The 23,812-nt window shown below is 48.4% G+C and overlaps 1 protein-coding gene across 6 annotated transcripts in view; it reads left to right on the top strand.

The window, feature by feature from the left end:
- TCF20 (transcription factor 20) overlaps nt 1-22,223 on the top strand; it is a 190,886-nt gene extending 168,663 nt beyond the window's left edge. For 3 of the 6 annotated variants that reach the window (XM_033405181.2, XM_033405179.2, XM_004279550.4), the window contains 4 exons: nt 5,962-6,055; nt 13,930-13,979; nt 15,055-15,182; nt 20,955-21,083. In XM_033405181.2, coding sequence (XP_033261072.2) covers nt 5,962-6,055; nt 13,930-13,979; nt 15,055-15,138 — 228 coding nt within the window. In that variant the 3' untranslated portion in view covers nt 15,139-15,182; nt 20,955-21,083. Of the gene's footprint in view, nt 1-5,961; nt 6,056-13,929; nt 13,980-15,054; nt 15,183-20,954 lie in introns of all 6 variants that reach the window. The other 3 variants (XM_033405180.2, XM_004279551.4, XM_033405182.2) reach the window with 3 other exon arrangements.
- The last annotated feature ends 1,589 nt before the right edge of the window (nt 22,224-23,812 follow it).

The following is a 23,812-nucleotide window of genomic DNA, read 5'->3' as shown; positions in this document are numbered from 1 at the left end:
ATACCATGGCAGCCACCATTATACTATGATTAAATTATTCTAGATACCTCATATAAGTTGAGTCATATAGTATTTGTTTTTTGCTAACTAGCTTATTTCACTTAGCACAGTGTCCTCAAGGTTGTAGCATGTGTCAGAATTTCCTTCCTTTTTAAGAGTGAAAAATATTCCATTGTATGCATATACCGTATTTCGCTTAGCCATTCATCCATCGATGGACACTTGAGTTGCTTCCACATATTAGCTATTGTGGATAATGCTGCTGTGAACATGGGTGTACAAATATTTTTCATACTCTTCTTTCATGTTGGTGGGATATGTATGCAAAAGTGGACTTGCTGGATTATATGATAATTCTATTTTTAATTTTTTGAAGAACTGCCATACTGTTTTCCATAGTGTTTGTACCATTTTACATTCCCACCAGTAGTGCCCAAGTGTTCCAGTTTCTCCCCATCCTCACCAACACTGTTCTTTTCTGTTTGATAGTAGTTATTTTAATGGGTGTGAAGTGGTATCTCATTTTCGTTTTGATTTGCATTTCCCTAATGATGAGTGATGTTGAGCATTTTTTCTTTTGTTTATTGGCCATTTGTATATCTCCTTTGGAGAAGTGTCTATTCAAGTCCTTTGCCCATTGTTGAAATGGGTTGGGTTTTTTGTTTTGGTTGGGGTTTTTGTTGTTGTTGTTGTTATTTGGTGGAGTTTTAGGAGTTCTCTGTATATTCTGGATATTAATCCCTTATCAGATATATGATTTTCAAATAGTTTCTCCCATCCTGTATGTTATCTTTTTACTCTGTTGCTAGTGTATTTTGATGCACAACATTTTAAAGTTTCATGAAGTCCAATTTGTCTACTTTTTGTTATGTGGGCCTTTTGGTGTCATAACCAAAAAATCATTGCCAAATCCAATGTCATGAAACTTTTGTTTCATGTTTTCTTCTAAGAGTTTTATTGTTTTAGGTCTTACATTTAGGTTGTTGGTCCTTTGTTAGTTGATTTTTATATATGCTGTTAGGTAAGGGTCCAACTTCATTCTTTTGCATGTGGATATCCAGTTTTCCCTGCACCATTTGTTGAAAAGACTGTCCTTTCCCCATTGGATGATCTTGGCACCCTTTTCAAAAATCATTTAACCATATACGGAAGGGTTTATTTCTGGGCTGTCTGTTCTATTCCATTGGTCTATATCTCTGTATTTATGTCAGTGCTACACTGTTGACTACTGTAGCTTTGTAGTAAGCTTTGAAATCAGAAGTATGGGTCCTCTGGCATTGTTCTTTTTCAAGATTGTTTTGGCTATTCAGGTTCCCTTAATATTCCACATGGGAATTACCTGCCGGTCTAGAGGTTAGGACTCTGTGCTTTTACTGCCAAGGGCCTGGGTTCGATCCCTAGTTGGGGAACTAAGATCCTGCAAGCTGTGCGGCACAACCAAAAAAAAAAAAAGATTCCATATAAATTTTAGGATAGGTTTTTCTATTTTTGCAAAAAACGTCATTGGGATTTGATAGATTGCATTGACTCTGTAAGGTCACCCTGTAGATCACTTTGTAAACATTTTAATAACACTAAGTTTTCTAATCCATGAGCATGGGATGTGTTGCCATTTATTCATGTCTTCTTTAATTTCTTTCAGCAGTGTTTTGTAGTTTTCATTGTACAAGTCTTTCACTTCCTTAGTTAATTCGTAAGTATTTTATTCTTTTTGATGCTACTGAGAATCAGAAATGCAACTGATTTTTCTGTGTTGACTTTGTATCCTGCTACTTTGCTGAATTCATTTATTAGTTCTAGCAAGGTATTTGTTTTTTGTTTTTTTTGTGATCTCTAGAGTTTTCTACATATAAGATCATATCTTCAAACAGAGATAATTTTACCTTTTTCTTTCCAGTTTGGACCCCTTTTATTTCTTTTTTTTTCTTAATTGTTATGGCTAGAATTTCCAGTACTATGGTGAATAGAAGTGGTGAAAGCAAGTGTCCTTGTTTGTTCCTCATCTTAAAAGAAACACCACTGGTCTTTCACCATTGAATATGATAATCCTTGTCGGTTTTTCATATACGTCTTTTGTTTCCTTCTGTTCCTAGTTTGTTGAGTGTTTTTGTCATAAAAGGTGTTAAATTTTGTCAAGTGTTTTTTCTGCATATAATGAGGTAATCATGCATTTGTTATTTCCCTCATGCTGTTGACATAACGTATTACATTGATTTCTGTGTGTTGTACCATCCTTGCATTCCAGGAGTGAATCCCACTTGGTCATGGTGTATAACCCTTTTAATGTGCTGTTGGATTCTGTTTGCTAGTGTTTTGTTGGGGATTTTTGCATCAATGTTCATAAAGGATATTGGTCTGTAGGGTTTTTGTGTCTGTGTATGTGTGTGTCTGTGTGTGTGTGCACGCACCATTTTCTGGCTTTGGTATCGGGTGAAGCTGGCCTCAGTAGAATGATTTTGAAAATGTCCCCTTCTCTTCCATTTTTGGGAAAAGTTTCCCAAGGACTGGTATTAGTTCATTCTTAAATGTTTAGTAGAATTTACCAGTGAAGCCATCATCAGGTCCAAGGCTTTTCTTTTTCGGGAGCTTTTTGACTACTGATTCAATCTCCTTACTAATTATAGATCTATTCAAATCTTTATTTCTTTGTGATTTAATCTTGGTAGGTTTTGTGTTGCTGGAAATTTGTGCATTTCATCTAGATTATCCAATTTGCTAGTGTACAGTTGCTCATAGTACTCTCTTATAATCCTTTTTATTTCTGTAGAATCAATAGTAATGTCCCCACTTGGGTTTTTCTCTACTATTCTCTGTCTGTTCTCTGTTTCATTTATTTTTGTTCTAATCCTTATTATTTCCTTCCTTCTGCTAGCTTTGGGTTTAGTTTGTTCTTCTTTTCGTAGTTCCTTAACTTGTATAGTTAGGTTGCCTGCCACTTGGCTGGGAGTGGGAGATGGGCAGAATTAACTGCTGTTTACCACCCACATCTCCCCTGGAAGTTGCAGGTCTTCAACAGACTCCAGAGCTCCAGAGCAGTTACATCAGACAGATTCTGCCAGTGCAGTTATTTTCCAGGTGTGGGGACAGATTCCCAGTGCTACTACTCTACAGTCTTCCCAGAATCCCAAAATTTGCATTTCGAACAAGTTCCCAGCTGATGCTGCTGGTCCAGGGACCACACTTTGAGAACCACTGACCTAAACTCTTTAAGGTCCTTTCTCTAAGGCCCTACCTAATAGGTCATGCAGGGTCTTTCTCCTCTGGAAGTAATATAGTAAGTTAGTTGTGCTTTTTTAATTGAAAGAAGCATGCATCATTTTATTGATGTGATTTCCTGGGGAGGGATGGGTTTGCTTTCTTGATGAGAAAAATGGGGCCTGTGGGCTGGTTCAGGGCAAGAAGCTTTGAGAAGCCCTACCGGGGGCAGAGGGGTGTGTGTCGAGGTAGGAAGGAAATGGACAGTGTTCAGATCCGAGGGTGATGACAGGCCTGCTCCACAGGTGGCTGTTCGTCAGTCTGTGTCGTGTGTCTGGCACATGGTCATCTTGGGTCACATTTACGGAGCGCTTTTGATCCAGCCACTGTTGTAAGCCTGGATTAACACATTTAACCCTCACAATATCTCTGTGAGGTAGATCGTATTACCAGGTCCACGTTTGCAGCTTGAAGAAACAAAGTTTAGGACTTTGGCCAAGAACAACACAAAGATGGTCAGTGGTGGAATCACTTACCAGGGAGTTATTTAGGTTCCAGAGCCCACATCCTTAACCTTATACAGCAGGGCCTCAAGTACTAGGTCCCTTTCTGTATCAGTCAGGATATTTTGCTGCAAGTTACAAAACTAAACTAAAAAGTAATTTTTTTTTTTTTTTAAGAAAAGTGTCCTCCCCCTTAACAAGTCTGGAGATGGGATGGTCCTGGGGTTGGTTACTTTAGTGCTTAATCATGTCACAGAAATCCAGGTTCTCTCCATCCTGTCACTCTGCAGCCCTCAGCAGGTTGGGCTCTGTCTTCAGAGCTGTCCCCTTGTGGTGACGAGATGGTTGCTACAGATCTCACCATCCCCTTCTCACAGAGGTCGAGCGAGAAGATGACCTGTTCCTGCCTTTCTGTCTTGTGTCCTTGTTAAGAGAGCAAAACTTTCCCAGAAGTCCCTTTCCCTGCAGACTTCACTACCAGAAATGCTTGACACACCCATTCCTAAATGGCCACCACTGAGATTCACCCCCCAGGGGCGTGGGGAGGGCCTGGAGCATGAGTCCTCCGGATGGCTGACCGTTCGGGGCTCCTTTAGGAAGAAGGGTTGTAATGGGAATGGCTGTGGGTGACCACTGAGAAATTAGCCATGTTCATTCCCTCTGGTTGATGGTGAGACCTTTGTACTGAAGGTGCCCTGTGGCACTGATAAAAGCAGATAAAGTCTAGGGCTGCCCGAGAAGCTGCCAACTGTCCTTGGTTTACTCTGGGCCAAGTAGTCTTTTGTTTCTTGGCAAGGGTATGAGGGCACATGATAAACATTTACTGGTTGTCGGCACCCAGAAGAATGTTGGTCTTCTAGGGCTGTCTTACAGCCCCGTTCCTGCTGCATTTGCCTCTGGAGGATGCCAGGCGTGGTCAGCTGGGATCAGCTCTGGCCTGGAGCAGGTTACTTCCCCTTATGGTGCTTTAGGAACCTCATCTGTAGAGTGGGGATGTCACAGGGTAGTTATGAGGACCAAATGAGCCGCATCATTCGGGTGATGCCTGACGCATGATTCAGGGTGCGCATTGGGCTGTGCTGTTGCTGGCATCTGTGTGGTTTTCCATCAGCATCAGCATTAGGGAAGCTTGATCCAGCTCCCTGTCATCCTGCTCCTGCTGCTGTGAGTTGGAGGTGTTCATTCCATGGCACCGTCCAGGTGGGCCTCCCTTCACTAGGTGAGGCATTCCTGACTGCTGCAGGCCTGCAAGCCACACAGACCCTGATAGGCTGACATCCCAGGCAAAAGAGAAAAGAGGGAAGGGTGCCCTTTGGTCACTTTGCCCCAGGAAGGGTGTAGTATGTGTTGGGGAGCCATTTTCCACAAGTGTAACTGCTTATGGAGCACTTCTATTTTCCCTAGAATCAGGAATCTGATTCCCTAGAATCAGAATCTGTATCATTCAGGTAGCCTTAGCTGTGTGTCCTCGGCCACCAGAAGGGTCTGCATCTTTCCTCAGTAGAGCCGATGTGGTTTTTCCAAGTACGATTATTGTTGACAGGACACAGGACTGAGCTATCATGGCAGCCACATCACATGATAGAGATGTGCCCCACTTTACGAAAACCTGACCGAAGAAGGAGGAGCATCTCAATTACAGAATAATGTCTCAGCCAGAAATTCATGGCAGGTTTCCTAGTGCCTTTAAAATAGGATTTGTGTGTAAAAATACCGTTTGCACACAGGAGCCCATATTTTCTGAAAAGAGAAATATACTTGTATTGGGCATTTGGGATAAGCAGAATAAAAATAAAATCTTCTTACGAAAATAAAAACTAGAAACCAAATTCCACTTTTAATTCTAAAAGGTTTATATATAACTCTACTATCGTACCCTCTTCTCCTACCCCAGACTTCCATAACAGAAATAGATGGGCAAGATCTGTAGGCAGTTCACCATAGTGGTGAGGACTGAGGAAGGGACAGGCAGGCTCACAGGCGGGTGGACAGTGGGCACACCAAGGGCAGGGCTGGGTGCCTGTGTTGTGCTGTTTGATTTATTTGTGAACATTTGTAAGGCCTGGCCTAAAACATTACTGCTGGATCCCTTGCATGGTGTGGTCAGTGAGTGGTGGTTAGAAATTGACAGCCTGTCCTGCTGCCAGACTCCTGTAACCGCAGAGACATGCGCTGAGGTCTGACCCACGGGGTCTGGGGAAGGCCTGGGGGAGAGGGGTGAGGTTGGGATGGTGACACGCCTGACTTCTTCCTTCCTTTCCAGAAATGTTCCCACTGCCAGGAGGCAGGCGCCACCTTGGGCTGCTACAACAAAGGCTGCTCCTTCCGTTACCATTACCCGTGTGCCATTGACGCAGGTAAGATGGGACCACAGACCCTTGTTCAGAGCATCCGAAGGGTAGGAAATAACATTTTGATTCTCTCTCCTTCATAGTTCTTTTTGTCTCTTCTGACCTTGTTCTGTTTGTAAATTCTGAAGGAATGCAGAGAAGATAATAAAAAGGAATTAAATGGGGTGATATTTTTTATAAATTTTATAATTCACAAAAGATTTACCTATTTAAGTGTACAATTAAATGATTTTTACCATTATATTCACAGAGTTGTGCAAGCACAATCACAATTAATTTTAGAGCATTTTCATCACGTCTTAAACTACTACCTTTTGGTGGTCTCTCTCCCTCACCCCCAGCCCCTGGCAACTACTAATCTACTTTCTATCTCTGTGGATTTGCTTTTTCTGGTCATTTCATGTAAATGGAATCACACAATATGTGGTCTTTGTGATGGGTTTCGTGTGACTTAGCTTCCTGTTTCTCTGGTTTATCCACATCGCAGCATGTGTCAGTACTTCATTGGTTTTATTTTCTAACAATATTTTATTGTAAGGATATACCATATTTTATCATTCTTCAGTTGATGCACGTTTAGGTTTTCCACTTTTGTATTATTATACAATAATAATACAAAATAATGCTGCTGTGAACATTCACAGACAAGTCCTTGTGTGGACTAAATGTTTTCATTTCTCTTGGGTATAAACCTAGGAGTGGAATTACTGGGTCATATGGTAACTCTATGTTTAACTGTTTGAGGAACTGTCACACTGTCTTCCAAAGTGGCTGCACCATTTTACATCCCTCCAGCAGTGTGTGAGGGTTCCAGTTTCTCCACATCATCACCAACACTTGTTTTTATGTCTTTTTTATTATGGCCATCCCAGTGGGCAAGAAGTGGTATCTCATTGTGATTTGGGTTTGCACTTCCCTGACAGCTAATGATATTGAGCATCTTTGGTGAAGTTCAGTTTATCTGTTTTTCTTTTGCCACTTATGCTCTTTGTTGCTTGTTGCTTTTCTTATATTTAAGAAGCCATTGCATAATCCAAAATCACAAAGATTTATGCCTATGCTTTCTCCTAAGAGTTTTATAGTTTTAGCCCTTACACAGGTCTTTGATCCGTTTTGAGTTAATTTTTGTATGTGGTGTGAAGTAGGGGTCCAGTTCATTTCTTTCCATGTGGATTCCAGTTGTCCCAGCACCATTTGTAGAAAAGACTACTCTTTTCTCATTTGATGACCTTTGTCGAAAACCAGTTGACCATAGGTGTATGGACCTATTTCTGGACTCTCTCCAGTACCACACCGTCTTATTTACTGTAGCTTTGTGGTAGATTTTGAAATTGGAAAGTGTGAATCCTCTGACTTCGTTCCTTTTTTTCAAGATTGTTTCGGGTATTCTGGGTCCTTTGCTGTTCTATATGAATTTTAGGATCAGCTTATCCATTTCTGAGGGGGGGCGGGATTGCATTGAATCTGCAGATCAGGTTAGGGGTTGTCACCATCTTATAAAAAAAAATAGTGTGTCAAAAAAAAAAATGATCATGGGGTGTCTGTCTTGCCATTTACTTCAGTTTTTAATTTCTTTCAACGGTGTTTTGTAATTTTAAGAGTACACATTTTGCATCTTTTTTGTTAAATTTATTCCTAAGTATTTTGTTAAATTTATTCCTAAGTATTTTATTGTTTTTGGTGTGGTTATAAATGGAATTGTTTTCTTAATTCCATTTTCAGATTGTTCACTGTGACTGTATAGAAATATAATTGATTTTGGTGTATTGATCTTGTATCCTGGAACTTTGCTCCACTCACTGATTAGTTCTAATAGTTTTTTAGTGGATTTCTATATACAAGATGTGTCATCTGTGAGTAGATTGTTTTACTTCTTCCTTTTCAATCAGATGCCTTTTCTTTTCTTTGCCTAGTTGCCTGGCTAGACCTTCTAGATAATGTTGGATAGAAGTGGCAAGAGCTGGGACTTCCCTGGCAGTCCAGTGGTTAAGACTTCGCCTTCCAGTGCAGGGGGTGTGGTTCGATCCCTGATTGGGGAACTAGGATCCCACATACCTCGAGGCCAAAAAAACAAAACATAAAACAGAAGCAATATTGTAACAAATTCAATAAAGACTTTAAAAATGGTCCACAGCCAAAAAAAAAAAGAAGTGGCAAGAGCTGACATCCTTGTCTGGTTTCTGATCTATCATGATGATAGCTGTGGGCTTTTCATAGATGTTCTTGACGCAACTGAAGAGGTTCCTTTCTATTCCTAGTTTGTTGTGTGTTTTTATCGTGAACTGGTGTGGGGTTTTGTCAAACCTTTTTTCCAGGTCTCTGGAGATGATCAGAGCAGTGTTTTGCAGTGTAATAACTGTTGAAAGAAGGACACCTTTTGTCTGAGAAGTGCCATCCAATGAGCAATGCAGAAGACTGGAGTTCTGACTCAGAGCTTCAAGCAGCCTGGGAAATCCTCTTTCTTCCTCCTGACTTTTGGCTTTTTGTTGACTGTTTTCACCAGTTACTTTTTGAGCATCAGATGGGTCTGAGACCTTCACCTAGCAGGTTCTCATGCTTTCAGTCAGGATGGAGGAAGAGAAAATGGGAAGACAAACAGGAGTGCTCAAATGGCCTGGTGGCTGACCAGGTGATGGGAGCAGGTACAGAGGCATAAAGCACATGGAGTCGGATCCGACAGGCATGGGAGGAATCTGAGTTCCTCTCAACCACCCTTCCTCCCAGCGCTCCTGACGTTTGCTTAAGTGTGTCCCCCTGCCTTTCACATCCTTCTCGTTGCCCCTTCTTTCCTCTTCCCTCTTTTCTTTCCAGGTTTCTGTAGGGGGTGCAGCTAAAAAGAACAAGAAAGGGAATTCCCTGGTGGTCCAGTGGTTAGGATTCCGGGCCTTCACTGCTGGGGGCCTGGATTTGATCCCTGGTCAGGAACTAAGATCCTGCCAAGCGACACAGTGTGACGAAAAAAAAAGAAAGGTACAGAAAGATAACGCTTATGCCAAAGTTAGATTCTCATGAAAGTTTGTTTGCATGTGCTGAAGGGCAGCTGGTGGCCAGGGTGCCGTGTGACCAGAGGGATAAGTGGGCAGTAAGAAGAGAGCCTTGAGGGCTTCCCCGGTGGTGCAGTGGTTAAGAATCCGCCTGCCAGTGCAGGGGACACGGGTTCGAGCCATGGTCCGGGAAGAACCCACATGCCACGGAGCAACTAAGCCTGTGCGCCACAACTACTGAGCCTGTGCTCTAGAGCCCGCGAGCCACAGTTACTGAGTCCGCGTGATACAACTACTGAAGCACAACTACTGAAGCCCGAGTGCCTAGAGCCCGTGCTCCGCAACAAGAGAAACCACCACAATGAGAAGCCCGCGCACCCCAATGAAGAGTAGCCTCCGCTCACCGCAACTAGAGAAAGCCCGCATGCAACAACGAAGACCCAACACAGCCAAAAATAAATAAATAAATAAATTTATTAAATAAAAAAAGAAGAGAGCCTTGAAATGTCAGTTCAGGGAGTTTGGGTTTCAGTCTGTCCCTTCCATCCTCTGTCCTCCTCTACATGTTTACTTGTTGAGTCTGAGCAGTAATACACCCTGGGTCGTGGTCTGGCATGTTCTATAGAACAGCCATTAAATCCTCTCTCAGAAGCCCAACCACTGCCTTTTCTCATTTTCATGATACCTCCCAGGGTTACCTCAGAACGTTTTGTTTCTTTTTCTAGTTTAAGCTTCGTGGTTTTTAATGAAGATGTTCAGGTTCTGGGTTTTCGGCAGTTGTGTGTTAAGTCTTTTGTGGGGAATGCTGCAAGCATTGGCTTTCCCCGTCGGTGGGCGGTGAGAGGTGGTCTCCTGCATGGAGGCTCTGCCCAGCAGCCTGAGGTGAGCAGCAGGCAGGTGCCTCGTCCCCCCTGCGAGCGTGCTCCCTGTGTGCACACGGGGCACCTGCCTCCAGGTACAGTTTCTCCAGGGGTTGAGTGGAGTCGCTCGGTAGAACTTGCTGCAGTGAGGGAATGTTCTAGATCTGTACTCTCCAATACAGTAGCCACAAGCCATGTGTGACCATTGAGCGCTTGGAAGGTGGCTAGTGGGAATGAGGGACTGAGCTTTTTCTTTCGTTTAGACTCCCATGGCCGTGTGCAGCTGGCGGCTGGAACGCCCTGCTCTAGCCCAGGCTCTGGGGGTTCTTCGGGACAGGTACTGGGCTCTCCTCCCTCAAGTGGAGGCCCTCTAGCACGCACCACCAGCAGGGAAGCAGGGCCTGCTCTACCAGCTGAGTGTTAGGAAGCAAAGGACTTTCTTGTCACTCTGTTTGAACCTGCCTTGCATGGCCTGCCCAGATAAGTTGGTAACGTCTCTGTTTGGCAGAAGTTGGTGGCCGAGTATCCAGGGAGAGGAAGGCTGTCTGGGTCGGGGCCTTGGCCCTCTGGCTTTGCTGTCCCAGCTGCTACAAACTGCTCCTCCATGCAGAGCTGGGACCAAAGAAGCAGCTTAACAAGGTGACCGTGTCTTTGTTGGTCTCTTGGATGACCTGAGTCACAGTGACCCAAAGCCTGCACTGCTCTGTGTAGCTTGATGCTTGTATTTATCCCACACAGTCTTCTCAGGAATTCTGTTCTATATGTAATGGATCTTTGTATCCAGGAAAGGCATTCATTGATTGACTTTCTTTCTAGTTATAATAAAAGTAAGTCCCTGAGTTTGAGTCCCCCATCTCTGTATGGAGTAAGGAACAGTTTGGCATTTTCATCTCTGCCTTACTGTCAGCTGCCCAAACCTTAAAGAGCTGTTCATAACGAAGGGAAAACTTTTATCACCAGGGACATCTCCATGGAAACATGAGGATCTGTGGCTCCTGCAGCGTTTCCCCTTCCTAATAGTGATTGCACATTTGTGACATCACAGTTTGCTCTGTTGTGCTGCTTGTTATGTCACAGGCATAGGATTTGTCTCCAGGTGGGAGAGTGCAGTAATAAGAACATGAGTGCTGTTTAAAAAAAAAAAAAAAGATTTAATGTATTTAATGCAATAAGCCACAACAATTAATACCAAAGGAAAAAAGAGCTGTGGTAGCTCATTTATAATCCCACTGTGCATATAGAATCTTGCCTAGAGGGGCTTTTTCTTTTACCCTCATGAGGAAGCACAGCTGGGAATTTCACTTCTGTAGCCACCCTTCCAGCAGCATTTTAAAGCTGCTCTCTCCGCTGCTGACTTTGATCTTGCAGCAGTGGGTTCAGAGCCCCAGATGGGTCCTACGAAAGAACTGGTGGTCTGGCCTCTCCCTGGAGAGGAGCTCTCTGCATCCCAGGGCCTTGCTCCCGCCTTCTTATTCCCCTCCTTCGGCCCCAGGAGCTGAGGCTGCCTGGGTCCCTGAGTCCCAGCCTGGATTTTGCCATTATGAGTACTAAGCGTAGCTCTGAGGAGATTGTAGCTGAGTTGGAGACTGTCGGGGCCTGGCAGATCCAAAGGACGCTAGACATCCTTTCGTCTTCTCCCTTCCCGGGCTCACCATCCTCAGCATGGGGTATATACGGGTGCATGTGGGTATCTGAAGCTCCACATAGCTTGTTATGAGGAGCTCAGCAGAGTCCTCTGCCTTTAAGCCCAAAGAGAGGACTCAAAGTGGAACACTGTTCTGGGGTGCTGCTGTTTGTGTCTGGAAGCCACCCTGCCGACTAGACAACCTGGTGAGTCTCTTCCAGCCTGCGTGATGATCCAGCCATTGACTCTGACCTCACTGTGGGGAAGTGCTGACCAGGCCCTCTGCACAGTGCGGGGTGTTGCCAGGGGCTTAAAGGAATCAAACGAGAGGCTGGCGGGCCGGCAGTGTGGGGCCAGGCGCCTGTCCAGAGCCCTCAGGAGAGCTTTTACTGCACTTCCTGCCACTCTTGGCTCTTCCCCAGCAGAGCCTGGCTGGAGGCAGCCCAGGAGAGGCTCGCTGGCCCCTTGCAGGTGTCTAAGCCCTCCAGCTGTGGTTCTCACCCTGCCAGGAACAGGAAGTGCAGTTCCTGATGGCCGGTGGACATGACGAGAATGGGGACAGCCGCTGCCTGTTCGGGAGGCCTAGCCAAAAGGTGCACCCCGTCTCGTAGATTCGTTTCGGAGACTTCCATTCCCAGAAGTACCTGGCATTAGTTCCAAGTTGCCTTAAGTGTTTACTTACATTGTTTTATTTCTTCTTTTTAACTTTGAGGGAACATGTTTCCTAACTTTAAGCATGTTTTACTAATGGTCCATCACAGCTGGTCACTGTTTCGTGGCAGTGAGGGGACCCGAGCCACCTCTACCTTTCTGATGGCATCTTTTCCAGCTAACACGGCCCCCCTCCTCATTTCTGTAAACCCCTGTGGTGTAAGCGTGGCCTTTCCCCACCGCGTGGCCTGTGCTGTTTCTCTTTGGCCCAAACTATAGACTCTGCCAGCATGCGCTGCTGCCACAGCCCAGGTAAGGAGAAGGTGCTTCCCTGGAGCTCCAGCTGTCCGTCTCCCGCTGTTCGTGAGCTCTCTGGCAGATTGGAGCAGCAGGAGCCTCGGTCACACCATGTACTTGTGGGTTTTAAATTAACACATTTCATTTACTGCCGCGCTCTTTGCTTGGAGGGGGGAGGGGATAGGGATGCAAAGGTTAGCAGGACTTGCTGTTTCTCATGCCCCGAGGCTTGCCCCGGGAACTGTGAAGACCAAACCCGTCTGACCCTAGAGATTCTAGGACTCCAGAAGGGGAGGTGGCTTAGCCGAATTATGAAAGGGTCTTTATTTATTTAAGATTATAGAGGACCTCAAAAGTTTCCATTTGTGTGCTCCGTTGCTTACTACTGTTTCACTTGAAATCTGTGGGTACACAGGCCGCTAATCTGGACCTCACTTTAAACCTGAGTTAAATTGTAAATTTAACAAGGCTAAGTACCACGGCCGCCTTCCGCCTTGGTGCCTGGGCGCTCTCTGAGAATGTGTGATCAATATTTATTAACATTCGGCCACTGCGTCTCGCACCAGTGACCTGGCTGTCGGTCTTCAGGAGCTGTGGTGTGCAGAGTGAGCTCGTTAAGTCGCTTTCCTCGCCCTGCTCCGCACACGACGCTTGTGCCGCAGAGCACAACGCCCCTGGAGGCAGGTGCGCGTCCTTGCCATCATGGAGGATGTGTCACCACCGTGTTAACAGTTGGAATGAGTGATTTTCCTCCAAGGATTAATCGCCCCCTCGTGGGATTTCACATTTCTCTGAAGCATTTAGCAGGGATTATGGACCTTCTGCAGTGTGTCCGTGGGTTGTGTGTGGGGCAAGGGTGGCAGCGGGGCTCACGGGCCTGGCCTCCTTGCTGTCTCTGACCTGTGACTCTCCACAGAGGAGAAAAGATGCCTCCAGATTCAAAGTGTTTTCACAAGGAAGCTTTGGCGTGGGCCTGTGGAATGGCCTTAGCCTAAGATAAGGAATTTTAACAATAACACTTATTAGAGATTGTTTCTGATGATTAGAATAATAGGATATGATCATGGAAATACAGAAAAAATAAAGAAAATTAAAATCACCTATAATATTACTATCCAAAGAGAATCACTGTCATATTTTGGTAGATTTCCTTTGTCCTTTTTTATGCATATAAAATATTTTGGTAAAATTGGGATTGTACTTGTACATTTATGTATCCTGGTTTTTTGAGCAATTTGCATCGTGTTCACTATTCTGAAACGTTTCATGTTGGACTGACATTCCACCATGTTGAGGTGCCATAGCTTATTTGGGGGTGTCTTGCGTGGTTTCCTATTAGAAATCATAGTGTGGAGACCTCTTATCGCCATGTGTGACCCTGTCTGCCCTGGCCAGCGTGGCCCCATGCCCCTCAGGCTGTGCCGCACGCCAGGCTCCTGCTGACTGTCCCCTTCTCTCTTGCAGATTGTTTGCTCCATGAGGAGAACTTCTCGGTGAGGTGCCCCAAGCACAAGGTGAGTCAGAGCCTGCAGAGCCTGTGCTCCCCTCCCCGCAGGACTTGGGGGTGGCGGCGGGGCTCCTCCTGAAAGACCTGGAGACCAGACATTGCAGGGTCACGGCCACACCACCAGGGCCCGGGCTGCCGAGCACTCCTGGCCCCGGGAGGGCCGAGATGCAAATGGGAGGGAGCCCTGTGGCATGGGGTCAGCACCCAAGGGGTGGCGCAGCTGGGGAGAAAGGTGTTTGTTAAGAGAAATTGGAAGAGAAACACACAAAACTCCTGGTTTCCCCCGCAGTTGAGTGGAACCCCAGATCACAGATTGGCGTGAGGTGAGATTGGTTGTAGGTCTAGGTACATAAGCAGAGGTGTCTTCCCAGACTAAAGAGAGTTGACTCCAGGCTTTTGGGGAAACTCACAGTCTCCTCCAGGTTTTACTTCAGCCGAAGCAGCCAGTGGTGCCTGCAGCTGATTGAGGAGGTGGTCTCTTGGTCACCTCTTAAATTTAGGAAAGGAACGAAGATGGGGGCGGGGGTGTGTGTGAATGGCCTGTTTCCAAGACACCACATGCGTGTGTGGAGACGGGAGGGCGTGGAGAAAGGGACCCCAGGGAAGGACTGGGATGGTGGAGACCCGCCACCTGGCAGTCCCTGCAGCGGCGGCTCTCCTCCGGCTGAGGTCACACTGACCCCTGGTGGCCACTGGTGCTCACGGTCTTCAGTCTCTAAGTGGGGCCAGAAAGTACTAGAAAGAGGTCGCCCTGACAGGTCTGCCCTCAAAGTGCTTCTGAAAGATGCTTACTTATGCTTTTCTTTAACAATTATTTTCCAATATGGATCATAGGATCTTACAATTTTCTCTCCCATTTTTTACTTAATTTACATGTTTTTATTTTTAAAAACTTCTCTTTTTTAATGGTCACAGTTTACCTCAGAAGACCCTGTCTGAGTATCTCCTGTTTGTCACTCAGCACTGACTCTGCTTTTTCTTTCCTTTTCCATGTGCGTTCCTCTCCTCACCTCCGCCTGCCCTGACCCCCACGCTCGTTCTCTGTCCCTCCTGTCCTGTCTCCTTGGCTTTGCCGGCGTCAGCCTCCCCTCCCGTGCCCTCTCCCCGCCTTGCAGAACAAGACAGCGAAAGGCAGCCTCAGCACAGAGCAGTCGGAGCGGGGGTGAGGGGGGCAGTGTGCTCGTGGGAATGGAAAGTACAGCAAGCACAGGTGAGTCGGGGCCGCCGCCCCTGCCAGACTGCAAGGGGGTGTCGGGCCGCTGCCTCCTGCTCACCCCAGGCCAGGCTGCCCCACCAGCATTTAATCGCGTGGACTGCCAGCGCCAGGTGGATACCATGTCTTTCCATCTGTTGCTCAGCTCCCCAGAATACGTGTGGAAAGGTGGCGTGGGGCTTTAAATTGGTCCCATCCTCCGCCGGGGTTCAGGCCTTGTGTGTGGAGTCCCCAGGGGCAGAACGCAGCTGGCTTCGGGACAGAGCCTCTGGGGGGGTGGCTCTCCTGCTGGCAGCCCTCACTCTTGCCCTGTCTCAGAAAGGCTTCTTGCCAGAGGCCTCTTCTTAATTTACTTAACATCTCTAAAGCTTATGATGGGTTCTCCTTTGAAAAACAAAAAATACCCCAAGTTTTGTTTTTTGAAATCTTTTTTTTCCCCCAGGTCTATGAAGGATTCCTTTTCCTAGAAGTACAAAGGGAAGGAAAATCCCCTCAACGATTTAGTAGACTTTAGCATCCCGTTTAACTTTACTTTTAAAAATCTCAGGAGGTTGAGTTGTGCTTTTTGTGAGTGTGTCTGGGGGCTCGTGGTCTGGGCTGGCAGCATGTGCCTGTGAGAGCAGGATTATGGGACTTGGGTCTCTAGAAGCAGCAGGCCTGCAGTGCTCCCATTGCCTTCCTCACCCGCCCCGTCCTCACTGAGCAAAACAGATCATGAGAAGAAAAAACAAAATGTAACTTGGGGCACTTGCTTCTACAGGATGGGGTGGGGGGCTAGTTGTCCCAGAACTGTTCGTTAAGGGATTATTTCTCTGCAAGTGAGGGCGTCTGTGTTTACTCCAGACGGCTGAGACCCACACAGGTGTGCTAGGCCTGGCTCTCTGGGACAGCAAGCCCATGTGCCTGAGTCTCTGTGGAATGTCCCCTCCCCCTTGTTACAAGTCGGGGTGGGGGGTGTCTGCCTTTCTCTGGAATGCCTGACAGTACTTTGAGGAAGAAACAGAATTCACCTCAGAATGTGGCAGTTTTCATCTGGGAAGTCGTCTGTTTCTTAGGTGGGTCCCGGTACTGACCTCCAGAGAAGGCCCCTGTGCTGAGTGCTGAGTGTCTGGGGCCGGTGGGGGTTACAGTGCTTCCTGAGGGGCTGTTGAGTGAGGACTTTGCACTCACACTTTTCTGTCTTGCTCTTCCAGGGAGTAGGGCTGGGAGTGGAGGGAGCGGAGCAGGGCGGGAGGGTGGGTCATCACACGGAGCCCCGTGCACTTCTAGAACCCGCGGGGTCCACTGACCCTCAGGGCAAGCAGCAGTCTGGGTGGTTTTCAAGAATGTTTCTGTTGGCCCTTCTACTGTGTCTAGGGGGCTCTGCCACCTTCCTGGCCCCGGTGGTTAGGGCTGGGTTATATAGGAGGCCACGTGGAATGTTCCTGGAAGTGTCCAGGAAGAGCCAGTTAGGGAGAGAACCATTGGTTACTCAGTGCCTTTTGTTCCTGTCCTGGAATCCCAGCCCATGTTTGAGAAAAAGAAGAACTCTGGGCCCTGGGCCTGGTGGGCAAATCTCCTCTTGGAAGTTTTAATTTTGTTCATCATCACTTTTCTCTCTGCTCATTCTTGGGCTCTGCCAGCTGACAGAGCCCTTGGCTCTCGTGGGACAGTAAGCTTCGTAGTTCATTCCTCAGAAGGTTGGTGTTATCATTCCTGTTTACACAGAAGAAATGAGGCGCTGAGTGATTGAGTGGCGTGTCCCTCGGCTTGGGGTCGTTTCGAGTCTGTTGAGGGCAGACCTTCACCTCTTGGAGGGAAGGAACGAACATGCGCCTCTGGTCTCGTCCACCTGAACTGCTTGTCATCGAGTGCTTCCCCGCGAGGCTGGACCCGTCGTCCTGGGTTCGCGGTTCAGCAGTCACATTGTGGGCCTTCGCTGTCAGCCCTCTGCAGACTGTGCGGAAGCCCCAGTGATTGGGGACAGAGACGCAGCCCCCCACCTCAAGGAGCATTCATTTCAGTATCCGTGCTGAGGACACAGAGCCACCATCGTTGGGTCTCCCGACAAGGCGGGGAAGGGACAGTGATTGTACATGTGAGTTCCGGTTCGTGGCGCCCCACTTTCTCACCCAGAGCAGTGTGGAAAGTGCTGTGTGACCAGGCTCAGGCCACTTAATGTCTCTGTGCTTGTTTTCCTTCTGAAAAAAGAGGGATAGCAGTGGCCAACCTTGTGAGGATTCAGTTAAGAAATGCCTCCACCATGCCCAGCGCAGCCTGGCCTGGGGTGCGGTGTCAGCAAATGCTGGGTGCACTGCCCTCAGCCATGCCCAGGAGGAGCAGGAGGTTCAGAGCTGCAAACCAGACCCTACAGCTGCCCTGTCTGGCAGAAAACCCCAGGGCTGGGGCAAGGAGACGTGAGTTCTAATCTCCTGCCACCACGTGAGATACCTGGTGCTTGTCCCTCACCAGGCCAGCAGTGCCACAGAGGACAGGTCTTTGGGCAGCTGTCAGTGGGCCCCCTCCTCCCGGCTCTGTGGATGATGGAGCCGTGTGGCCGGCCTGTGCTGCCCTCTCCCCGTGCTGAAGCCTCCCTGGCTCAGGGCAGCGAGTGGGCAGGGCTCTGACCGCGGAACATCCCCCCTGCCATCTTCCATTCTCATCTGAGTAAACAAGGAGACCCCACCCCCCAGGTCTCCCGATCCAGTGGGCAGGAAGCAGTATCCTCCATCCATCTGCTGCCTTGTCCTGGGTGCCAGCTGCACACAGCAGCCTCCCTGCCCTGGAGCTGGGCCTTCCCGAGCAGCTTCTGTGGTCGGAATGTCACACAGCCGGCCTGCGTGTGAAGAGCGTCATGTCCCGGGGCTCCCCTTCCCTCCCACCCCAGCCCCGGCAGCCCCTCACTGCCTCCCACAACTGCAGCTTCAGAGGTTCCCATCCCTGGTAGGATTAAGTCCAGACTGCCCAGCACGCCTCTGAGGGCCCCTGGAGTCTCCGGCGAGGCTCCTTTGGCTCCTCTGAGCTTCCTCCCGCGGAGCTTTGTGCTCGCGCTTAGCTCCCTGCGCTGGAGCACTGTGCCTCCGTCTCTTCTCTGGGTCTCAGCTTCAGTGTCACTTCCTCACGGCAGCCTTCCAAGTCCCCTTGTCCCCACTCTGCAGCCTTCCTGGCATCACCACAATCTCAAGTCATTTGTGTGTTCACGTATCGTCTGCATCTCCACTAGACTGCCTGCCCAGTCCGCAGGGACCGCTGTCTCTGTCCCGTCGTGCACTGGCCCGAGGGGGCACACGGCAGTCCCTCTCCTCGCAGGGCAGACAGCCGTGTTAAATAGAGGAGCACCTGCAGCCCAGGGAGGAGAGTGCTGACCTGACGGCGCCCGGGTGGGTACAGGTTGAGGACGAGGCTGCCCTCCACACCCTGGCCAGGTCCCGTGGGGCTGAGGGGGTGCCGCCAAGCCGCAGGTGGAGAGGGCAGCTTGGTGTCAGACGCGGGAGGATTTGGAGGACAGACTGACCCGGCCCAGGTTCAGGCCACGGAGGTGAAGCTGAAGGGCAGCAGGAAGGAGGGTGACGAGGGCAGGGGTGTTGGAAGGCTTTGGCCCAGCATGAAGTCCCGATCGCCGGCAGCTGAACGTGCAGTTGCCTTTTTACGGAGAAGCGTGCAGGTCCTCAGCACAGAGGGCCGCCCGCTCGCTCACTGGCGCAGCAGCTCCGCGCCTGCTCCGTGGCCCTGCCTGGGGTGCTGCCTTCTCAGCCATGTCCTGTGCATTTGGATGGGGCCCACAACAATGGAGGCTCGAAGGCAGAGTCCCTGGGGCCCAAGCAGAGGAGCTTTGCTGGATGTGAGCCCCAGTCCCACTTCTAACCAGCCACGTGGCCTTGGGCCACATGTGTCACCTCCCTCAGCTGCCTCATCTCCAAGATATGGGGGTCAGGCCTCTCAGTGTTACTGTGAAATAATGTCTGTAAAGCTCCTAGCATAGTGCCTGGCCCCTACTCGGTGCTTAAAGAATTTTCTTCCCATTCTCCCTACTGAAGGAACAGTTTTGAGGAGCAACTGAGAAGTTAGGGTCCCATTACATTCAGGGTATCATGTGTTTGGGCCAGTCTAATATCAGACCCTGGGGAAGGTCCCTGCTGGGAAGGCTGGAAGGCAAAGCCCCAGGCGGGAGGTGCGGAAGGGCCGAGGCTGCCTGGACCACCAGGTCCCCCTGTGGCACCAGGGGAGGAGCCCAGGGTCAGCAGCGTGCACAGCCCACCGGCCGGGCAGACCCTGGTGCTGAGACAGCCTTCATTCTGAAGATGGGCGCTGGGCTGGGGCCTGCTGTTGTGAGTAATGAGCAGGATAGGGGTGCAGGCCCAAGCCTGTGCCAAGCACTGGGGAGAGGGCACACCCTGCCCTGTCCCTCCCTCCACCAGCAGAGCTTTGCAGGATATGCATGGCACCTGTCCTCTGTCCTCACCTGAGAAGGCTGCTTGCTTCTCCCCGCCTTCCTGGCAGCCTTAGCCTCAGGAAACCAGAGTGAGGAGTGGAGAGTGTCCGTGCTGGGGGAGGGGGAAGCATGGACCACATAGGTGGGGCCAGAGCCACCATCAGTGCCGGGGAAGCCACACTGTGGCCGGGGACGTCCTGAGGATGGCTCAGCCACTGGCCCACGTCCCCAGGGCCTCCAGCTGGATTCCCGGGGTTTGCTTTTACCTGAGGGTGGCGACATTGTCCTGCTGTCTCTGTGAGTCTCTTCCTGTTTATTCATGTTTTCTGTCAAGCAGTTAGGAATCTCTTTATGGCTCATGCACACAGACCAGTGTTAACTATTTTGCATAGTAGTAAGTTTTATGGAAGCAGAAAAGGGGATAGTGGTGTCTGGGTTTTCTTGAGGTTTATTGGTTGGAGGAGGGACACACACACACACACACACACAGACACACACACACACACACACACACACACACACACACACACACACACGGTTTCCAAGAGTGCTGTGATTGGCAGAAAGGTGAGGGTGCCACCACTCTTGGCTTCTGGTGTAATTTTTCTGGACTGAATTCCTTGGAAACTGCTGTGTCTCTCTGAGATCTTTGCACATGTAATGAATGGCCCGCGAAGCATTCTGAGGAGGCCCTTGATACAACCCCACGTACCCCATGTGATCACCAGGATAGTCTTCCTGAGCCTGGAGCCTGGGCTGGAAGGAGAGACGCCAGTGGCAGGGCCTGGGGAGCCTCAGAGGATGAGCTGAGACCTGCCTTCCGTCAGAGCTCTTGGGTTGAGTGTTCGCTGTTAGATGTAAAGAGCTGCCTGTGACTGGAGGCAGCCTTCACGTGGTCCTGAGCCGGTTCTTCCACAGACTGGCTGGGTACTCAGCCACCTCTGTGAGGACTGGTCCCTGCCACCAAGTGCCAAGCCCAGCCCAGCTGCAGGCCCCAGATGGTGGGGTCCTAAGCAAGGGGTCGCCCTGAGAGCCACTCCAGGCAGCCCCACCTGGCGGGTCAGAGAACTCTCTCCTGGTCTCGGTTCCTTCCACACACCCGGGACAGGGCACTCAGAGTCCGTTCCTGGCGCAGCTGGCCGGGTCATTGCTGCCTTTACCCTGTTTCAGGCCCAGAGCCACACGACTGGCTCCGCCATTGGTCTTGGGTGTCTGCAGTGTGAGCAGTGTGTTCACAGGGGTTCTGCAGCTGCTGGACCCTGCAGAGTCCCCCTACCCCGGTGCCGCCACGGAGCAGGGGCTGTTGGCTACAGCACCACACGGGGTTTCCCAGCACCCAGTGTCTGCTTGTCTTGCAGGTGAGACTGTGGAGATGAGAAGGTGGTGGACCCTTGTGATGGAATGGAAATGGTCCTCCTGTGCAGCCACACCCCACCCCGCCCCACCCCGCGTGCCTGCCCGTGCCAGCACTTCCTTCCTAAGTTCTTACATCACTCTCAAACTGGTGACACCACAGGAAAGAAAGACCCAAGAAGTTGGAATGGCTGTTTCCATGGACACAATCTCCATAGTGACAATGTGGGGGGTGGGGGGAGGGGGGATGATGGGAAAGGGTGGGGGGAATTAAAAGAGGGAGGGATAAAAATATATATATATAAATCTATTTTTAGTCTGGAAAGACTGTTTAAATGAAAGGTGCGCTATCCCTTTTGATTCTATTTTAAAATTATCTAGCTTAAGAATTCCAAATTTGTTCCAATAACAGTGAAATTTAAATGTGAAATTGAACTGAACAAACTCTCATCTCACAAGGACAGGGCTGACTTAGATCCTTAGCCCAACTTACACAATTCAGAGATTCTAGACCCGGGGTTGGAAGAGCAAACAAACCACACCGAACTATTCTATTGTCAGTAATTTGTCTCAAAGTGGGAAGGTCAAGGGGGAGGGAAGCGGGGATGGTCCGTGTTTTCAAGAGTGGGAGAATGATGTTTAAACACAAAAATAAATTTTTTCATTTCCAGAAACACTATTTATTTATTATTTTTAAGATTTTTATCTTTTGGGGGGGGTGAAATTGGCACAAGCTCCAAGGTCACAGCTGCGTCCTAGGTCACTGTGGCCGGTGAGAGCCCCAAGCATCCCACTAAGTGGCTCAGCCGGCAGGGTCAAGGGATGGCCGCCTCTGGGCATGTTTCAGGCAGCTGTGCCCTGACCCCCAGGACAGACGGGACGGAAACCTAAGCTGTAGGAGCGGACACAGGGAGGGACAGTGTCAGGTATGATCATGTGAGGTAAGCTGACCAGGAACACCCACTCCACCCTTTTTTCTTTTGCTTTCATTTTTATAAAGGAAAAGGGGGCCTGTCGGTTGAGCAGCCCCATGCTACATGATTCTTTATGTTGTATTGTTTTGTTTTGTTTTGTAAATTGTACAGTTTTTAAATATCTGAGTTTTAAAAAAAGAAAAAAGTACAAAAAAAATCTTGTTAAGGCCTTAAGAAGGGGTTAGTGCATCTTTCAGGGGTCACTCTGCCGTGGGGATAAAATAGCTGTTTCACAAACAGTTTTATTTAAAAAACAAAACAAAAAAATCAAAAAAAATAATAAACTTCATTTTAACCTTGTTTCTTTTTTTGTTTAAAGCAAACGCGTCTCTTTTCTCCTCCCATCCCAGTCCCCAGGGTGGCTCTGGTTCTGCTGCAGGGGCGGCTGCCAGCTCACTGGTCCAGCCGTCCTGGCCTCCTGCAGGCCTTGCAGCAGAGCCTGGCATGAAACAAACCGAGGACTCCTGCCACTCACCCTCGAGGGTGGAACTCAGCCACGTATGGGGATGGCCAGATTGCTTAAGTTGATATGAGGACATATTTCCAATCAACATTAATTTTAAAGGTTATTAAAAAATAATACAATGTTAACGGACTTTATTTTTAGAGAACAGTAATACTGGAAGGAATGTTGTGAAGTAGAAATAAGCAGTTATAAATGAGTTCTTGTGTGCTCATCAATTTGAGGCTGCAGAAATGGCAGATTAATTTTGTTATAATAGCTACATCAAGCAGTGCGGTCCATTTATAATTTTGCTCGGCCAGGATGGAGCTGTGTGGGTGGGTGTGCTGTGTCGGCCACGGAACCTGCATAGAAATGACAGCTTTTTGAGCTCCTTGGCTTCCCATCTGGTCTTGACTTGGCATTAACACAGTTCAAATGAAATTGATAGATTTCAGGTGTTGAGAACTAAGCCACAAAACTTGGAAGATATGCATCTTAAGGAAAATATTTTCCTGACAGCAAATGGTTCTTCATCATTTTGCCTTTTGTTCTTCTGTCCTCTTTTGACTTGCTGAAGATACTCTGAGTAAGGCACTTTTGATGGTTCCTCAAACTGGCTACTGAAATGACGGTTAACTGCGGAGTGGCCCTGTTCCAGGCTCCACTCCTGACTCTAGCTTTCCCAGTTCTGCAGGAAGCCTCAGCTGTTCATGTGCATTTCAACTCCTGCCACTTTTGAGCTCTCTGTATTTTTTAACAGACTTTATTTTCTAGAGTAGCTTGAGGTTCATAGTGTAAAGCAAAAGGTACGGCGGTTTCCCTCATATGCTCTGCCCCCACACAGGTGCACAGCCTCCCCCAGTATCAGCGTTACCCACCAAAGTGGTGCTTTTTCTTTATGACTGGTAAGAACTTCCATTGACACATCATTGTCACCCAGAGCCCATAGTTTACGTTAGGGTCCACTCTTGGTGGTGTACATTCTGTGGGTTTGGACAAACGTTTAGTGACATGTATCCACCATTATAGTATCATGCAGAGTAGTTTCACTGCCCTAAAAATTCTCTGTGCTCCCCCTCTTCATCCCTCCCTCCCTGAGCCCTGGCAACCACTGATTGTTTACTGCCTCCATAGTTTTTGCCTTTTCCAGAATGTCATATAGTTGGAGTTACACAGTATGTAGCCTTTTCAGATTGGTTTCTTTCGTTTGGTTAATAGGCCTTGAAGGTTCCTCCTCCATGCAAGGCTCCTCTTTACATGGCTTGACAGCTCATTTCTTTTTTAGTGCTGAAGAATATTCTGTTGCCTGGACATACCACAGTTTATCCATTCACCTACTGAAAGACATCTTGGTTTCTCCAAGTTTTGGCAATTATGAATAAAACTGCTGTAAACGTCAGTGTACAGGTACAGGTGTTTTTGTAAGGAACGGCCGTACCATCTT

The sequence above is a fragment of the Orcinus orca genome, chromosome 11 (assembly GCF_937001465.1).
Source record: "Orcinus orca chromosome 11, mOrcOrc1.1, whole genome shotgun sequence".
Taxonomy (NCBI): domain Eukaryota; kingdom Metazoa; phylum Chordata; class Mammalia; order Artiodactyla; family Delphinidae; genus Orcinus; species Orcinus orca.
The sequence above is the reverse complement of the archived record's forward strand: the minus strand, read 5'-3'. Positions and strand labels throughout refer to the sequence as shown.